At 40.5% G+C, this 19,329-nt stretch overlaps 1 protein-coding gene across 5 annotated transcripts in view; it reads right to left on the bottom strand.

Moving 5' to 3' along the window:
- The window catches only part of CREBBP (CREB binding protein), an 85,396-nt gene that overhangs the window by 10,209 nt on the left and 55,858 nt on the right, over positions 1 to 19,329 (bottom strand). For all 5 annotated transcript variants that reach the window (XM_030460042.1, XM_030460041.1, XM_030460044.1 and 2 more), the window contains 10 exons: positions 14,955 to 15,073; positions 14,602 to 14,841; positions 14,021 to 14,109; positions 8,407 to 8,487; positions 7,631 to 7,687; positions 6,331 to 6,408; positions 5,769 to 5,836; positions 1,778 to 1,928; positions 787 to 933; positions 230 to 343 (listed from right to left, as the gene is read on the bottom strand). In XM_030460042.1, coding sequence (XP_030315902.1) covers positions 230 to 343; positions 787 to 933; positions 1,778 to 1,928; positions 5,769 to 5,836; positions 6,331 to 6,408; positions 7,631 to 7,687; positions 8,407 to 8,487; positions 14,021 to 14,109; positions 14,602 to 14,841; positions 14,955 to 15,073 — 1,144 coding nt within the window. The remainder of the gene's footprint in view (positions 1 to 229; positions 344 to 786; positions 934 to 1,777; positions 1,929 to 5,768; positions 5,837 to 6,330; positions 6,409 to 7,630; positions 7,688 to 8,406; positions 8,488 to 14,020; positions 14,110 to 14,601; positions 14,842 to 14,954; positions 15,074 to 19,329) is intronic.

Genomic DNA, 19,329 nt, shown 5'->3' on the forward strand with positions numbered 1-19,329 from the left:
GCTTAAACATCACGTGAAGCTCTGATCAAAAGATAACATGCCATCAGTTTAAGAATCCTAACAGCAGCAGGAACACAATGATAAAATCCAAATTCCTCTCTGCACTGCATGAGTTCCACGTATCTTGGAGAGGGGAGAAGAAAAGAGAGACTATGGCAGGTGAGAAGCTATCTGGGATTAAAAAAGAATGCTAAGAATGAATTTTTCTTTCTTTACAGCTGTCACTTACCCAAGTTTCTTCACATACTCCAAATATCCAATGAGGATTTCATGATAAACTGCAGTCCGGAGACACCGGGGGCGGAAGAAATGGATACTGTCTAGGTAGGATATGTACACACGCCTGCAGGGAGCAGAATGACAGGAGATCATGGGTGGCTGAACATCTGTGTTGTCTGCTGAGACCTGACTTTTACAGTAGATACTCATCCAGCCACACTGAGCAAAGAAAAATTAACTATGGTTTTACTTTAATGCATACTTAAGTATCTGGTTATGGTATAAGCAGGTCTCAAAAGCAAAAGATGGGCAGTATATGTTTGTTAAGACAGCAAGAATACAGTTGAAGAGGCAAAATTAACTACACAATAACAAAAACTGTACAATTTTTGTTGTAACATCTGTTTTCCCCTTCAAAGTCACCTGCAGTCATACCTGCAGTAGGACTTATTTCTGCCACAGAGCTGAAACAGATCTCCCAAGCTTCTGTGTCTGAGACAAACTGTCCAGTGAATGCAGCAGGATGTTCTCTAAGCACAGACCATTGGTACAGAAGTGAAAGAGTACCTTGTGTTTGGAGGGGGGCAGTCTGAGCCATACTCCTGGACGTGCATGCCAAAGAAGCAGACATCAACTCCATCAATCTCCTCAAACGCAAACAGAGCTTTGGTTCGGTAAGGGAAGGATTCTGACATCTCACCAGAATCCACAAATCTGAAGGAAAGGGTCATTGGAGGGAGCAGGAAAAAAAAAAAGCCAACACAAAAAGCCAATTATTTAACCACTGTCCTACCAGAACAAAGAAATTCTTTTCAACCTTACTTTAACTCATTCGAAACGTTTTTGCAGCAGTTAAACAGGGACAGGTCAGAGCAGCATTAAAACAGGGAGTCTTGTTGCTATAAAAATCATGGAAAGACAGTTTCCATGGAGTTAATATATGACCCAACAGGCAATCATTGAGTGCAAGAGCATACTCGGAAACCACAAGCTATTAAATACGTTGCAGAGTAGAAAACCTGATGCATTACCATCAAGTGATGTCACAAAACCACTGTCTTTATGCATTAAAGCCAAAATACTTCATTCAATAAACCTTTTTAATATTTTCATTTACAAAGAAGGAAATTAAAAGTAACTTCTGAAAGCTAAAGCATTTCTAAAAACACAACAAAATGAAGGAACAGAACTACTCCAAACTAAACTATCAGTTCTGTAATGTTAGCTGAAATGTGGTCAGGCTCTCTCAAGATCTATTAATACAAAATCAGTTTTATAACCCAAACCAGCCTGTCCCCACTACCCACCCTCGACAGCTCAGATTCAGTTGTCACCTCCTCTGAGCTCATTTCCAGCATTCTACTTTTTTTACCTTTCCTAATCTTACTCATGCCTATGCTTTAGAAAGGTGCAAACTGATGAGGCTGAAAATTGGTACAGTTAGCAAATATTTATGGAGGAAGACTTCAAAATAACAAAAGTAATAATAATTAAAAAAATAAACTAAGATAAGGTAAAAAAAAAAAAAATCACCTTTATTGTAATTAATAGAACTAACCTGGATTTCATTCCTGGCTTAACTTCTACTGTCTTATCTGAACTTGCTACCACTCTGACAAAGACCTCTCCAGCTTCAGGATGATTCTGTCGCCGTAAAAACTTGTTGACTCTGTCTTCCAAATGGTTTCCTAAACGTGTGGTCTGCAGCCCTAGAAATGGAGGGGGAGAACATGAGAATGAAAATGTGAATACTGGAGAAATCCCCGTTAAGTTCAGGGTGTTCCCATGCTTGCTGTGTCTTTCAGCTTGCTCCTCAGTCAGACGTAGGCTTTTCCCCCCTTCAATTTACCTCCATATGAAAATCTGATGGTTTTATTTATGCAGCCACAATTAAAAAGGCAAAACCATCCATGCTTTTACCCAAGCCTGAAGTGTTCATACCCTAACGTGGAAGCTGAAACCACGACAGTGGGATAATTACTTAGTAAGTGACCTAACAAAGAAGGTTTTAAACACCATTTTTAGATTTGCAGGCTTATTTTATGAACACTGCAAATGTTTTCTCCTAACAAAAACACTCTCTGGCTTTGACAGAGATTACATCACTTTATAGATCTGGCTCAATGCCACACCTTTTCAAGCACAGCAAAGCAAATCAACAGAAATGAAAAGCCTTTTGACTTCAATGGAGATTTCATTGCTTTTTCTTTTCAGGAGAGCTTATGGATTGAACAGTTACAATAATCTGCACAGAAACCTTAAATAGTTCTTCCACAGTGATAGAGGTCTTTCCAAGTTCAAGTCCACCTTTTGTCCAGATCCCCTCCCCTGGTTTGACATTTACAATTAGCTTTTGTGGGGACAGTCACTGCTGAAGTGTTACAGGATGTGATGGTTTTCAAATACACCCACAACAAATCACAGAAATTAACATGAAGACTGGAGTTTAAATTAAGAAAAGGGAAGTGGCACACTGGTTTGACTTAAAGATTTATGACTATTTCTCTTGCCCTGCTGTACTTATTTTACCAACTTGTATTCCTACTTCATTTTTATGGCCCAGGCTGGTGGTTCTTCTTTCTGACTTGCTACAGCTTGCACAGAAAAGACTGCACTGAAATATCTACACTAGAAATTAGTTTAGGCTCCAATACTGGTGACAAAAGAGACATATACTCAAAGGAAGGGCTGACTTCCCAAGGGATTTGTAAATTAAAATCCTTACAATCAGTTTATAGAAATTGCCCAATGCAGCAATCTTGTTTTACATCTTTTAATCTCTTCCCTTGACAAGTGAGATTCTGTGGCTATCCCCAGCACACCACAGTCTAACTATCACTTAATTGGGAGACAGTAATTAAAATTTAAAGGCAGGGTAAAGTAAAACTACACTATGCCCACCACCAAATCCAACACTCTGGCCTGTCCCAGCCTTTCCCAGCCTGTACCACTCTATTCAGCTTTCTATATATAATAGAAGGGGGTTGGTTTTAAAGGAATTAAAAGAATTTTCAAGGTAATTCACAAGTAATTCCTGAATAAATTGTTTTGTTTTCTCTGAAGACAAACAGAAAAAAAGAAAGGGCTCCATTGCAGCTCAGGAGTTGGCACATTTTTAGAAAGCCATTTTGTTAACTCTACTGTCTTGTGTTTTCATTTTATCATCTTTCCAATGCTAAGCAACCAAATGTATCTGCTCCCTTCCTTATGCTACAATGCACTGAAACTTGAAAAACAAAACCAAAAAACACCAAACAAGAAGATACAAGAAATGGGCAGCATTAAGATGACATGCAGTGTAAGGAAAGGATCTAAATCCACATATTTTGATAGATTAGAATGTACAAGTTCTTTTAGAAAGCAACCAGATTTTGGGGATTGGGCTTCTCTAACTTGTGTACTTCCAATTGAAGTTCAGGAAAACTGCAGTGCAAACTTGAAGAAAGGCACCCATCAGAGAATGCTTTCAGTCTGCTTGAGGACTCAGTTGTGTTGCAGCAGCAGTGGCCAGATGTTTGTTACTGGATGAGTAATCAGGCAGATAGGAAGTCAGACTTCTGGCTTACTGTGACTTTCTGTCAGGAAGCTACCTTCTGTGACTTATTTGTCAGGATATCTCTGGTCTTTGAACAGCTTTGAATTAGCTACTGGGTTTTTTTTTTGTAGATCTTTGTGAGAAAAACACTTCAAAAGTTAGGAATTTCACAGCCCAATCCAGCTGTACACTGCTTTATGGTTATATTTGGCATGCTGTCAGTCAGCTTCATGCAACTTGCTTGCAATATGGTTAAGATAACCAATTTAATATATATAACAAACACAAATATAACCATAAAAGCTGAACAATAGCAGCTGAAGGATGTGCTCTCTCCATTATTAGCAGCTGTGCCAGTGTGCTTGAGGGAGCACAGAAATGCTGGTGGCAGTTCTAAGTCAAGGTTTTCATGGGGAGGAGGAGGAGAGGAAACATATTAAGGTTTCAAACCTGCTTTGCTTTTGTTTGCTTTTAGGTCAAGTAGTAAGGTGAAGGTTTTGACAACAAGGGCAGGCTTTCCTTCCCTGTTCCTGTGCCACCAGAGTACTGTTCAAGAAAACTGATGTCAAGAGCTGAGCCCACCAGAGGATTTACAAGACTCAAAACATCATGGAAAAAAGAAAGCAAAATAGCCAAACAGCAGGGAAAAGAAAAGTAAATCAATGGAAAGGAAAAAAGCCTGACTATTTCCCTCTCCAGCTCCCCAAAGAATAGAGTGGTTACCTAAAACTAAATGGCTGGTTTCTCAAACTTTATTCTATGTCAGAGAACTGCAGACACCCAAGGAATAGCACACTTTAAGCTAATTAAAATCAATAGATGCTGTAAAGTCAGCATGTAATGAGAGAGTCACCTATTTAAAATAGTTATCTAAAACTACATTTTTATGCCATCATTTTATTAATGTTCATTTACAGTCTTTATCTGGCTTTAATGAGACTAATTTTCACCTTTTTAACAATACTATCTTGCATGTGTCAGGTTTCTCCAGAGACCATTTTGATTTCTGTAACCTAATAGGTCTCATCCAGCATTACCATCTCCAAATCAGGCCCTTCCAAGCCTGTTATTATGCAATCAACCACACACAAAATTATCAAGAAGTTACATTCAATGTGTAACCACCCCTTTATTACAATTTGCAAGATTCAAGCTTGCAAAGTCACAGAATCAGGAGGCAATTCCCAGAACTTCCCAGGAATAGAGAAGAATAAGGAGGAAATCAAGTGTACCTGCAAGTTCTAGTTGTTCAAGTGTCATAATGACCCTCTTGGCTTCTACATCCATGTTTTTTTTCCTACTTTATGCCACTGACACTGCATTTCCAATGCTAGCCCTTACTCTTCACCTCCCTAAATGTGTATGAGTAAAAGTTTTCAGTTTTTGTTCTCTGCCATGAAATGCATGCAACAAATGCTTGTGTAAGAACTATTAAAGAGACTGAGACACCTTGACCTAGCAGCTTTTGGCACTCTTTTTTGTGCACATTTCAACAAGATGATTACATCCAGGAACATCTAGACATGCAGCACAATTGGTTACTCATTCCAGAGGAAGTTCTGATACCAGAGTTTGCTCTGGAAGCAAGGAAAGCTCTTCAAGGACATCAGTGCTTGGCACTGCCTGAAACACACTACAACTTCTTACTATGTGTTAAGTGGCCCAGAGGTGACAGTAATTTACTGCAGTTTCAATGCTACATGGAAACACATCTGAATGTAGCCAGTAAGACCCATGCAGCTCTGTGTTTCTCCTGTTCTGCTCCCCCACCCCTTTTGTTGTTTTATTTTCTCCAGTCTAAGAAAAACAAGGACACAATGCTGCTTGAGGTTTTCTGACATCTAAGACTGAACACAAAGAAGTCTTTAAAATGCTGATTAAAATGCTGACAGCTACTAAAGCATTTTACAAATATTTCTGAACTGTTTATCATGACAACAGAAAGTCTTGGTCAAAAAGCTATTGGGAGTGGTAGGGAAAAGGATGAAAATAAAACCAGAAATATCAAACTCACTTTTTGCACTGAATTTGTTCTCTTTGCGTGTTCTACCAGTTTTCTTCAGACAATTATCACAAACAAACCTACAGTGAAAGAAAAAAGCCAAAAACTTAGCATAAGCCCATTACTGGCTAATTTAAGCCCAACATTTGAAATCCTTAATTTAAATACCAGAGTAAAATATACTTTTCTTAGGATCTAAGCAGCCAGTATCTCTCAGTATTTGAGGCACTTAAAGCCTTTTTGAGCTAATTAATTCTGCCAAGCCATTACACCTGCACTTGTGTTCTGTAGTATACAAACTTACCCCCAAGCAGCTTCCATTGTTCAGTATTTAGAAAGAAATCACAGAAATCTGGGTATATGAACAAGTTGGTTTCATGCCCATTTTCATCCCAATATACTGAAATATAACCCAAACACCAAAACCCCTGTATTTTATTTAGAAAGGTTGTCCTTTCATACTCAGTTCAAAAGGGCAGCAGCTGCACATTGAAGAGCAAAGGCAGAAAGTCTTAATTACCTAAACCACACTCATCCTTTTGTACAAGGGGTAAAACACTAGCAAACATCTTACCCTGAAGGCCAAATAATATCATAATGTAATACACAAATCTGGTGCATCTTCCGACCACACTCTTTGCAGTCAACAAACCTGAGAAGAAGAAATAGCAGACAATCACTTTTGTTGTTAGGCTGAATTCTGGAAAATTACTTGTAAGAAGGAGAGGTTTTTACATTCCTCTGCTAAGAGCTAATTCAACTTTATCAGGCCCAATTTATGTGTCAGCTTTAAAAACCCCACCTCAACAGAACAGCTTCAGATATCCCTCTATTAATCTCAAGTAATATGTACACAGACACACATTAAAAAACTGCAAAATGTACTGGTTTCAAAATGGGCTTTCAAGCACAACTTTTCCTGGGACCTTTCTATGCTCTTCTAAGCAGAGTTCTGAGTTTTCCCAGCTTCACAGAACTCAGCTCAACAATACCTCCACAGATCTAATTTTCATTTGTTGCAACAACCACAAGCTGACTAAATGGTTGCTCAACTTACTGTAAATGTAAAAACTTGTCACTCGGGAATCACTGTGCCAAGAGAACATGTATTAGCTTGTCTTCACCTCCATGGGTCTGCTGCAGTCTTTTTCTTGGTCAAAATAACATGTCAAATTCTTTTTTTGGATGGGAAAACCATCAGAGGTTTTCCCAGTCAAGACTGCAGTGTTGGTTGTGAAGCCAAATGGATTTGGGTCCATCTCAGCAGTCTACCTTCAGAAGTCTGGGGGAGGAGCTCCACTGAGCATTTGCAAAGATGAGAGAAGAAATCCAAATGCAAACAGCCAAAGAACAAAGCAACAGTCTTGCTTCAGGTACTTAAGGACAGCAGGAAAAATAGAACAGTGCTGCTAAAGAAATGTTCAGCGTGGATTTCACTGAACTTCCTGAGGGTAACAGACACAGGGCAAGAGGATGCCTCCTTCAGTGGGAGAAGCACTCAGGTGAGGAGAAAAGCTCAGGTGAGGAGAAAACCGTGTTTGGGAAACACAGAACCCCCATGTGCACCCCTACAGGCACTCAGGGAGGGCAATTTTCTGCCCGTTGTGAAGTGCCTTGCAGAACACACCTTAGGGATTACCCAAATAGAGAAACTGCCTCTAAAACAGGCTCACATTTTCCTCTCGGGTATCAGTGGGAGACATCAAGTTTCTGTGTTGTGCTAGGAACTCTAGAGAGAGACTCTGCAGCCTGTTTGGGCAGAGTTGGGGAAAAAAGGAGGACTATACTTATTCTCTGCCTAATTTCTGAAGTGCTGTCTGAAGGGTGAGTGAAAGCAGTGAGATGATGTTAACACCACCAAGTCTGGTACTTACGGCTCTGGGTCTAGCGTATCGTTTTTCTTCTTTTCAAACTGATCCTTAGAGATGGTTCTAGAGACAAAGAGTTAATATGAAAACTCAGTAGTACATTTATATCAGAGGCTCAGATAGCATCATGTTTTCCTGAACTGCAGGGAACCTCAAGTCTGAAGAAAGCAGATTTGTATTTTCTACTCGGAGAAACCAATTCTGTTTGTTTTACTTTAACATGCAGAAAGGATTTTCCCCCTTTCACTTTTTGTGTAAATTGGAAGCAAAATAAGAGATACCCAAATATATGGATAAATTTCAAACAGACAGAACAAGGGGAGCTAGCATCTGTAAAGCAGCCACCTTCCAAAACAGCTTGTGTTCCTCAAAGCATCTGGTTTTCTGGCCAGGTTAAAGACAAGCCATTGGCTTCATAAGCAAAACCTGTGCTTCAAAATGTGAGACATCAGCATTAGCCAACGTCTTTCACTTGGAAAGATAACGGATTAGTGACATTTATTGACACAGCTTCCATTCCACCCCTCCAACCACGCTGCCTAGAGCCTGTCCCCCCTGTGACCAGGGTGCACGCCTGGTACCATGGCACAAACACCATTGCTGGGCAGACTGACAGAGCCAAGAGAGCAACAACTGCTCCTCATCTGTCACTGCAAACACCTTCTCTTAGAAAGCAGGCACTTCCCCCCCACAGACACCCCCACGGGTCATAGGTTTTTAACATCAAACCAGGACCACAGACCCCATCCTTTAAAAAAGGCAGAAGAAAGGAAGCAACTTACGTTTGAGGCTGGGAAGGGTCATCACCCAGGGTGACATTCTCCCCCTGGATTTCAGTGAAACACTTCTCACAGAAGTGATACCTGTCAGCAAGAAGGCCATATTTGGGTGAACTGGTCCAGCACAACACACAGCCACCCAAGCACGGAGCCACCAACCAGAGCAGGGCAGATCACCACGACGAAGGGGGGATTGTTGTTGGTTGATTGATGGGTCAGTGTGGACAATGAGGAGGAACAGGGAGGGAGGGGAGGGCAGGATTAGAGAACAGGGGAGGGAACAAACAGCACAGACGTAAGAGGTAAGACGCAAACACCAAGACAACACAGAGCAGAAAGCCAAGGCAAAGCACAGATTAGCATTCGGTCTCATTTTATACATTGCTAACAAGTCAGCAGGAGTCAAATTCAAAATTTGGGGAGGATTGATGGAGTAGCTACCAAGTGCTACGTTTGTATAGGCTTCAAATTTAAGAATTTGGATTTGATTTGCATTACACTTAAGGAAAAAAATAACTGCTCTTTGATTCCAGGCTTGCAACCGATGGAGTTTCCTTTGGTGTGAAAAAGCAGCCTGTCAAAAAGCTGTAAGAACACATTCATTACAGATTTAAGTAATGAGAAAGTGAGCTGAAAGCATTTACTGATAGTCAGAAAAACTGCAAAAGCAGGAACACTTCATATTGAAAAAAATCTTTTAAAATATTAAATTGAGGAGTTATTTGACTATAATATTAAATGTGACCAATTGCTCAGCTAGTATTATTTCATATAAATGAAACCAAATCCATACTCTAGACAAACATTTAACAGAAATGCAATTATGGGTCAGAGTTTCCAGCCATTTATCTATATAAATACAATATATGTATATATGTGAACAACATTAAATATTGTACATACATACAATATATTTATCAGGTACATTAAATATGTGAAATTCAGCTTTACAAACTGAACATGAGGCTAGGTACAATTTTTGGTCACCAGACCAAGAGCCAATCCAAGTTATACTCAGCAAAACCAATACTGCAGCTTAAAAAACCAAGCTGAGTAAATTGGAACACAAGTCTGTGAAAATACAATCTGCATTTGAAAAAAAAAAACAAAAACAAGAGAAAAAAAAAGAAAAAAAGATACAATCAAAGTTTCATGGATTTTGGTGGGGTTTTTTCATGGTTTTGTTTTGTTTGTTTCAGATGAACTGGAACCAAAGTTGTCAGGGTCATTAAAGTGGAAATAAATAAGTAAATAAATAAAAGGGAGGCTAAATGTTTGGAAAGGATATGAATTCACACATGAACAAAGGCAACAAAGAGAGGCCACAGCTGTAAAATGCAGGAAGGCCACAAAGGATCATCAAAATAAAGGAGCTTTATGGAGGATCAAGAGCGAGAGAGTATAAGCAGCAATGGCAGCACAGTCAAAAGCAGTTTTAGTACTCAAACACTAGAACTGTAAGAATGGTTAAGTATAAAAGGCATCAAACAAGACTCCATGTCACAATGAACCAACAACTTAAGGGATGGAGATTGATAAATACGGCAGCTTGCCCCTCCAAACACACGTTCAAACACTCCAGCTGCTGGGATCCACCTGACAGATCTCCCAGGCTGTGCTCTCCTGGGGACAACAAAAGCCCTTCACAGGCATTTCTTGAGAGGTATGGATCAGAGTCTCCTCCTGCATCACACACTGCCCATCACGTCCCCATCAGAGGTTTTCTAAAGCCTTGTGGAACGCAGTAGGAGGGGTCCCTCAGCAGCCCCTGATGCTCAGTGTCTGCAGAGGTTCCTGCAGAGCAAGCCTGGAGCCTGGAGCCAGCTCTGGGGTTACTGCAGCTTCATTTACAGGAGCCCCAAAACTTCTGCAAACTCTGCCAGCTGGCTCCAGCTCCAAGATCTAACTCTGCTAGCCAAGAACCACTCCAGTGCAGCAGCACCCTGAATGCTCCTCTCTACTAAGGGACTGCCACCATGAGGGGAAAGCTGTGTTTTATTTTAGTTAATACAGCCCAAACTGACACAGCCACGTAATCATCCTACCAGCAGGGCAGCTGCAGCTTTGAGAGCAACCACAGGAGCTCAAGGCCAAGCTGCTGGCCCAGAGGGATGCTTGCCAGGTTCAACTGTGAGGGAGTTTTCTCCAGGCTCAGCTTAACTAGGATTAATCCAACACCTGACCCTTCCAAGGAAAACCAATGCTTTTCAAGCAGATAACACAACAGAACAAAGCCAGGAGGAAAAAAAGTAATTCCATTAATTTATGACCATTGAGGATGATAAATTTGTTTCCCTTATTACAGAGCAATATTACAGGAGGGTCTAGAAGTGGATGCTGACACTGAATACCTCATTTACACTGACTTCACTCGCCCCTCGCTCCACACCCCTGAAGTGATACAGTACAGCCAAGTAATTCTTTTAAAAAAGAAACACTAAGATCAGCTTCAAAATTTTATATCCTTTTACACATTGATGATGTCTTTTTCTAGAGTTCTTCTTTCCATTTTCTTCAATTAAAAACAACCTACTAACTATTTTCCTTCCTAGTGAGGTTGTGCATTTTAAGAATCAGACTGGGAAGGACTGAAACACAGGAGTACCCAAACACAGGAGTGTACAGCCAGAAAATCCATGTTTGAGGCTCCTGTTAATACTTTGCTACATTTAAGCAACTCCAAAACAGCTTAATTCTGACCCATTTTCAGAATAATTTTTGGTCTTTCAAAGCACTTGTAAAATTGACCAAAAGGCAGCTGTCAGTATTGGGTTTCAGTTACCCTGCAGAGATCTAACCAGCCCCACAGCACAGAGATTTCACTCCCTGTTCAGACTGTGGCAACCTCACTCTGGCAGGGCTGAGCCCTTGGGCTGGCAGGGTCAGCACTGCTCAGCCACCCCGGGGTCCCCAGGGAGCACAGGACTCCAGATGCTGCAGAACTGAAGCCTAATGCTAGCAAGAGTGAGGCCTTCATCTGTGATATTAAAATGAGGAAATAAAAATTGAAATACAGTGAAAATGAATCACCTAAAATCATGAGCATTTGTCCAGAAAATAACCCAGCTGAAACAGCAGCTGTAACTCATGATGAAAGCAGACCCTCAGAAAGAGAGACTTGCTTGGAATTCACTGGCTTTGCAAGTCACTACAAATACTGAACAAAACCCATAGAGTGCATAAAATAGTTCTAACAGTCAGAAAATCCAAAGAATGTACTTATTGCAACACATCAAAAATGAAAAGCTTTTCAAATGCAGACTGTTCAGGTGACTGCTCACTGTTTAGCAAAGAGTAATGTTATGGTTCAATACCAAAGTCCAGAGAATGCTCAATCTCTGCATGATCAGGTGGATTCCCAACTGTAATTAAGTGCATTCAAAGGAAATTCTAAATTAGGAATTGGATGCTAGTGGTGATATGAAATACCCATCAGTTCTCTCAACTGGGTATTCATGCATGGAAGTAATTCTGAACATTTACTTTAACCTAAACCTCAGCCTTATTATGGAAGCCAAACATTTCTATATCAAAGAAGTTAACTTTTAATCACTGTAGAGCTCGAGTTCATGTTTCAGTGGTGCCTAAATTGCTCTTAGTTGTAATTAGTGATGGGATACACTGGCCTTTTTGTTCTGTAAATGGAGAAAATCAAGAACATTTGACCATTTAAAGATCTGCTGGAATTTGATTTTCACTAACTTGCTATTCTGTTAAGAAAAACTTAAAGAACTGGTGATCATTATTACTGGAAACAGCTGTTTGACTGCTTTAGAACAATGCAGTTGTGAATAAGGGCTTTCTATTACCTGACAGTCCAAATGCACACTTAAAACGATGGTGATTCATCTTTAGAAGTGTTTTGTAAAAAAAAACTGACCCAAAAAAACATTCACCACTTGATTCAGTTGGCCTGAAAAACAAACCCTCACAGTTCCTCCCACCCAAATCCCCAGTCCCCAGCCCCTTCTCAAGACATCTGCATGGACAGAAATCTTCAGCTACTCCTGTTCTGCTACTTTCCTGCTGACACTTACATGAGTCACCTCCCTTTACTACTATGCTGTTAGTCCATTTATGCTGAGTTTAATCTACCACATTTACAACATGTAGGAAATTGAAATACTGTTCCCCCAAGTCCAGAGGCACCCACTGCCCTATCAGTCCTCCTTAGGAACCAACACGATTCAAGACTAACTTGAACAGGAAAGGTATAACTGAAATAAAAATTACCCCTTCAATTAATTTTGAATTTACTGTTCTTTTCAGACACACTACTACCTGGATGCACAATCAAAAAATCACAGACTGGTTTGGGCTGGAGAAGGAAACTTTGAAAATCCCAGTTCCAGCCCCCCAACATGGGCAGACACCTCCCACTAGAAGCAGGCTGCTCCAAGGCCAAGCCAACCCAGCCTTAATATGAAAAGTTTAACTTCTCAGATCTGGTATTTAAGAGTTACCTCTTCCCCCACCTCCAGTACTGCAGTACTCTCTCTTTAAATGCATTTTAATTGCTTTACTTCTCCTCAGACTGACTGTTTTTGGAACTCACAGCAGCTGTATCAACCCTTTTGTGAGAGCTGGTGAATTCAGACTCCTTGGGGTCAATGCTATCTATCTGCCTCACCTAAGACCTGACACACCCCCCAGGATGACACTGACACCTTTTCCATCTCCCACAGAGTGCTGCTGCAGCTCAGGGACCACCCCCCAGCATTGCTGCTGAGGCAGGGATGGACCCAAGGGAGACCAAGTGCAAGCACCAGCTGTCCAGATCAGTTCTGGAGCTTCAGTCAGACAAGAGCACCTCAAACCTGGCAAGACCTGCAGGCTGCAATCTGTAGCTTTTGCTGCAAAGAGGGCAAAGGAAGTTTGTCTTAGTTGATTTCTGTTTTGTGATTCTTCTTTTTTTTTGGGTAAACATCTAAGAAAGCAAAACCAACGCCAAGTTCTAAGTTTACTTCGTTATTATAGCACTGTTGATTTAATAATACAGCAATTGTTTAATAATAATAATCATACAAACATTAAATCCTAGTAGTAATTAAAAAATAATAGAAACTATTGTTTTGGCAGCTTCTCCTGGAGTCTGGGTAGTTTACATGCTAATTCAAAGCTGATTTAAAAAGAATTAAGTACTAAGTTAGAAAGAGAGAACATAAATCTCACAACCAGTCACTGTACCCTTTACTTGGCAAAATCTGACACCAATGAAAACCAACTTGCCTATTTTTTACAGTTGTCACAGGATAAGGTAAGATTATTTCTCAGCACCTTTTGGCAGTTCTGCCCTTCTCCCTCCAGCAAGCCCTGCTACTCATTTTGTGGAAACCTCTGACAACTTCACTTCCACTTAAGCAGTGTGTGGTGCAGCCTAGCTAACAGCAAGCACTTCAGTACAGTCTGTATCAAGCTACAGTACAGAAAACTATAGGATCATCTGCAAAAGGACAGCATGCAAAGATAGACAAATAACTTTTTCCAGACTTGGCTGACAAAGGAAAGAAAAAGTGAACAATCCTCCTCCTCCATATGTGCAGAGAGCTCAAAGGATGTAATTTCTTGAATGAGGAACAAAACAAATAAAAAAATCCAAAACCAGCTGGGGACTTACCTATTCTGGTAACTGTAGTAGGCAGCATCACGAGGGATAGTACACAACTGCTTGCCATAGCAGCACAAGGTCTGTGGAGAGAACTCGTACTGCAAAACAAAGGTGAGAAAGGAAGTTTTAAAATGTAGTCTCATGCTAATCAAGTACCTGTTAGGCAAACCTGACACTTACTGATACCATTAACTGTGTTCTGTTGATCACACATTTCCCAGCTACTGTAAATGTATTAGCAGAGCTCTCCATTTCATCAGTTATTAACAACATAAGCTAAATAGCTGACCCTCTAACTCCTGACTTCATTGCAACAGACATGGGAAACAAGCAAAGCATTTTAATGTTGCTCATGATCAAAAGAGGTGTTCTCTGGGGGAGAAAAATACACCACTAATAGACCAGCAGCAAGCAGGCTGCTACCTAACCTTTTTCTTGCTCTTAGCATGCTTTTAATAAATCCAAACTTTTAGCCACCTTTTCATTCAGTAGTTCAGTTTTTTAAAAGGAGTATCCAAAGCTAATCTTTTATCTGATTAATTAAGCTAAGCCTGCTGGAAGAACCCAACTCCAGGCCCTGGAATACATACCTTGCGCCCACAACAGTAGCCCAGGGATTGCATAACAGGATCAATTTCTTGTTCAAACACCTCTGCCAGTTTAGTGCAAAACTTATAGACCCTGGAAGTCTTGCGGTTGTAGAGCCAGGCATTGTTAAACATCAGCCAAACATCATCCACATATTGCCAGGGTTCCTGGTACTGCCCAGTATCCAACTTCCGTTTAATGGTTGAAAGATCCATAGGATTCTTCACAATGTCAAAGTAGTCCTTCAAACACACACAAAATTAAATTTTTAATCCGTTGCAGAGAAAAGATAAATGTTTGTAGGTGGAAAGACAAAACACAAACGTTTTGTTGGGTTTTTTTCCAGCCAACTCACCGGAATCCCTAGCAGCTGGGGATCCACAGGCTGTCTAAAAGGGAGAGACTCTGGGTCCTGCCTGTACAAAGCTTCCAGGGTAGGCATGAGAGCCTGGCGCAGCTCCTCAGGCTTGAAAACTGTTGGAGAAAGTCAGAGAGGTTAGAAAATTTCCTTCTAGGTTGCCTAGACTCTTGACTGCCCTTAAAAAAAGAAAAAGAGATAAAGAACTATGTTAACATAAAAATCTTAAGATGGATTTCCTGATCTGTGCAGCTGATCAGAGGCAAATCTTACAATCCAGAGGTGACAGCACAACCTCTGTGTTCCCTCAAATGACAGCTGGTGATATTCCCAGAACAACTCCCCAGAATGAAACCCATCACCAGTGGCCAGGCACTCAACAGGCTGCCCAGGGAGGTGGTTCAGTCACCATCCCTGGGTGTGTTTAAGGGTTGTTCAGATGTGGTGTTGGGGCAAATGGTTTAGGGGAGAACTGTGGAGTAGGGATGATGGTTGGACTTGATGGTCCCAAGGGTCTTTTCCAACCTGAAAGAGTGTATGAATCTATTCTAGAGCACAAAAAAACCCAACACCAAAACCCAAAACAAAAGAGAATTTATCCAGACAGAAATTCACTAAATTGCTTCAACATGGATCAATCTTAGCCCTTCAGCAAAAACCTCTGTAGCAGACAGGGCTGAAGAAGGAGCTCTACAGACAGTAACCAGATGTCCTGAGAGCTGGCATAGGTATTTTCTGGCCATAGTCTGGGCTGACAGACTGTTAATTATTTTCCAAGTGTTACTACTTCCAGATTTATATGCACCATTATAACCACTTGGCAACAGCAGCATGGCAACATCCACGTTTCTTTCAATACTGGATGACAAGGACAAGAAAGGGAATGCATTTTCTGAAAAACAATGATAACTTGGAGAGCTCTCTGAACATCTCAGCAGTGTAATTGCATTTATTTCCTTAGGCACTGAGCCTTTAAATTGGGAAGAATGCCTATTATTCTGAAAAAAAAAAGGGGAGGGAAATAGGAAAGCTGGATGGCATCTAATATTTATCTACCTGATTGAAATAAGGACAATATAAATAAAAGGGAGCAATCAGGAGTTATGTTGAACACACTTAAATCAACAGGACTACAGTGACCTCCCTCTTTGAGGCTGATCATTACTTTTGTCACTTAAATGATATTTTGGTAAGGTATACATTTCTTTTTGTGACTTTTAGTTAAAAAATCTCAGTTTTTTCAAAAGTTTTGTTTTTTTTCCCCCTTTCTTTCCCATTTGGGTGATTTTTCTGAGAGGAAGTCTTTTCATCTCAACTGCACTCACCAAAGATACACACAAAAACAAAGCAAGCCAAGAGCTGAGTTAAATTTTTTTAAGCATTAAGTTTCCCATATTTTTTAGCTGTTTGTAGGTACAACAGATCTTGGGAACTATTACTTAGGATGAAAATTTTAAGACCTTTTGAGTGCACTGCCTCTGACTGTAGAGAGGACTGCTGCTTGTGTGTGCAGAGCAGGCAAGGTCCCACCCAAGGCACCCAAACCATGGCAAAGGATGAAGCAAGCTGCCAGGAGGGTGCTGCAAGGGCACATCAAGATCTCATGCCACTACTGAGCACCAGCCTAAAAACAAGATGACCCAAGGAGTTCTTGTTTTTACACCAATGAATGCACCTTGATGATCGTTTCAGCTGTTGCCATAATCTCAGTCCTGATAAAATGGCAATTCTCTTCCATATTTATTGGTCCCATCTATGCAGGCATTTTCCTACAACAGGAAACTTGCCATATACCCAGTAAGCTTTATGAACAACCAACTGAATTATATTATGGCTCAGGTAGTTTATAACCTGATAATCTAAATTATTTTCACCTAAAGAAATGTAGAGGTCAAGAAGCACCTTTTAACAATCTATTCTAATTGCTTGACATTGCTTTTAAAATTTTCCCTGTACTGACCTCCACAAAAACACCACTAAACCAGAGGATCTTTCAAAAGAAATTAAATCTAATTTAAATCCAAACTACAGAGATTCAGCACAACTCTTGTTAAGTTACTTAAAGCCAAGTATCTTTGCTGATAAAGTTTACAACCTACTTTATTTTGAAATTTGAAAAAATAAAAATCCAAATCCAGTTACTTTTATTTATGACTTTCATCCAAAAACATAAAGAAAAGCTGCCTTCATCTTTAGCAGTTAAAAAACTGCTCTGCCTCCATGCAGTATGACTAATAACAGAACATTTGATGATAGGAGCTCCCTAGATAGAGATTTAACAAGAAAGTTTCTGTTCTCCCCTCTCCCCTTTTTGACAATTGAATGGCCTTGGTTCTTCCCTGGTAGCTGGAAGACCTTTGTAAGGAGCAGGTATTCAGGTATCCCACTTTGTCTTGGATGTGTGGGTGGTAAAAAGAAAATGGGATTTTGCCAGAATCATTATGACGTATCATCTGCCAGAGAAAAGCATAATGCTGCCTTTCTTACCTTCTACATTTGTATTTCTTTCAGAGGAAAAGCTTCTTATGATTACTAAGAAGACAATTTGTAAAGGAAGATGAAGCCATCTTCAACATAATAAGGACAATACACCTGAATATCCCCTCCAAAACCAATCCCTTGCTGGTTCTGCTTTACTATGTGTCTTATAAAGAAGGGAAGAATCCAGTAAAACATCTTGAAGGTCAAAGTAAGGCAGCAGTCTGAGGAGATAGGAACCACCCAAATGAGTATCACACTATTTCTTTTGAGAAGACTGCAAGGGAAGAGGCAAGGAAACAAAAAACCTTTCTTGCTTACACTAGATTCACAGGGGAAAAAAAAAGCAGCAAATCCAAATCCAAATGCTGAATCTGGAAGGGTCTGGTTCCCCATTTATGAAGGGAAAACCTTGATGAGGAAGAAAAGCTTGTCTGAACTCTCCAAAACAGGTGAAGTACAAAACCCCAGGTGCAAGTGAATGAAGCAGATGAGGATCTCAGCAGTGGTCTCTCAGTCTGCTGCCCAGCCCATGGCACTTCCAGGTCACAGTCCTGTGACATGAGGTGAGCACGGCTGGGCTGATGGTGCTCAGGACACCTGGATGGGGCCAGGGAGGGTACAAACAGAGGAGATTTCAACTCCACTACAGAAACCACTTGTACCCAGAATAATGTTCCTTTAGGGTCCAGAGGAATCGTTTTGAATACTAAGGCATCAGGCTACACCTTGTGAAGTTCTCTTGCAGCATACATTCCATCACACTTCCAGCCACAAACCTGGAAGTGTTCCAGGCCAGGTTGGATGGGGCTGGGAGCACCCTGGTCTACAGGGAAGTGTCCCTGCCCGTGCAGGGGGGTTGGAACTGAATGGATGAGCTTTAAGGTCTCTTCCAACCCAAACCAGTCTGGGATTCTGTGACTCCCCTCAGCAGTAGCATCACTACATCCCAGGTTACTGGGGGCTGCACCTCAGGAATCTGGCCACCCAGGAAAGAAGTTTTTCCAATACCTTCATAACCCACAAAAAAATCCAGATGAGTCTCATAAGTAGTTTTAAAATATCAGAATCCTTGGGCACACTTCACAGTATTTGCTCTCAAATACCTCTTGTTTCATTTAACATTTTAATATAAATGTTCTATTAAAGTTGAACGAACTCCTTGGTGAGAAAATGTCACATTTAAAATTTTATCTGCATTTTTACTTGCCCACGTTGCACAGGTACTATACTACACAGTCACTTAGTGGCAACATTTCTAAGATAAACTAATCTTAATTTCTAAACTAAACTAAGAGTTACTAATGAGGTATTGGAAATAGGAAATAACCTACACTGAATCAGCAGAATAGTGCAGCTCTTCCATGGACTAATTCTGCAGGAACCTTCCTCTTTCAACCACTCGCCTCAATTTACTTGCAAGCACATTCCTTTTGCAAGCAAAAATTATTCTTTCCACTGGGAATGTAACTGGTTTATAAATGCTAATAAGCTTTGCAACTCCCTATGTCACATTTTGTTCGAAACAGGCTCTGCCAGTTAGTTCTGCACTCTCATTTGGCTGGCCCACTGTGCTACAAACTGCAAATACATCTACAGGAAAATGTGTTCCATTGCATTTTATTACCAAAAGATTGTGTTTAGTAATTAAATGCAACCCAAGGCATATACAAGAGCAAGATTCAAGCTGAACAAACGTTAAAATATCACGATTCCTTCATTACATTCTGGAAAGCACACACCCATAATGTTCTCCTCATGTTGCTATATGCAGCTTCTTTTGCTAAGGAAGAAGCAAAATGTAATGAAATGGACCATCACTTTCCTCTTTTAGACATCTGCAGCATGGTGAAAACTTACCTTTGATCAAAACCTATAAACCAAGCAAAGAAAA

The sequence above is a fragment of the Calypte anna genome, chromosome 14, assembly GCF_003957555.1.
Source record: "Calypte anna isolate BGI_N300 chromosome 14, bCalAnn1_v1.p, whole genome shotgun sequence".
Classification (NCBI taxonomy): domain Eukaryota; kingdom Metazoa; phylum Chordata; class Aves; order Apodiformes; family Trochilidae; genus Calypte; species Calypte anna.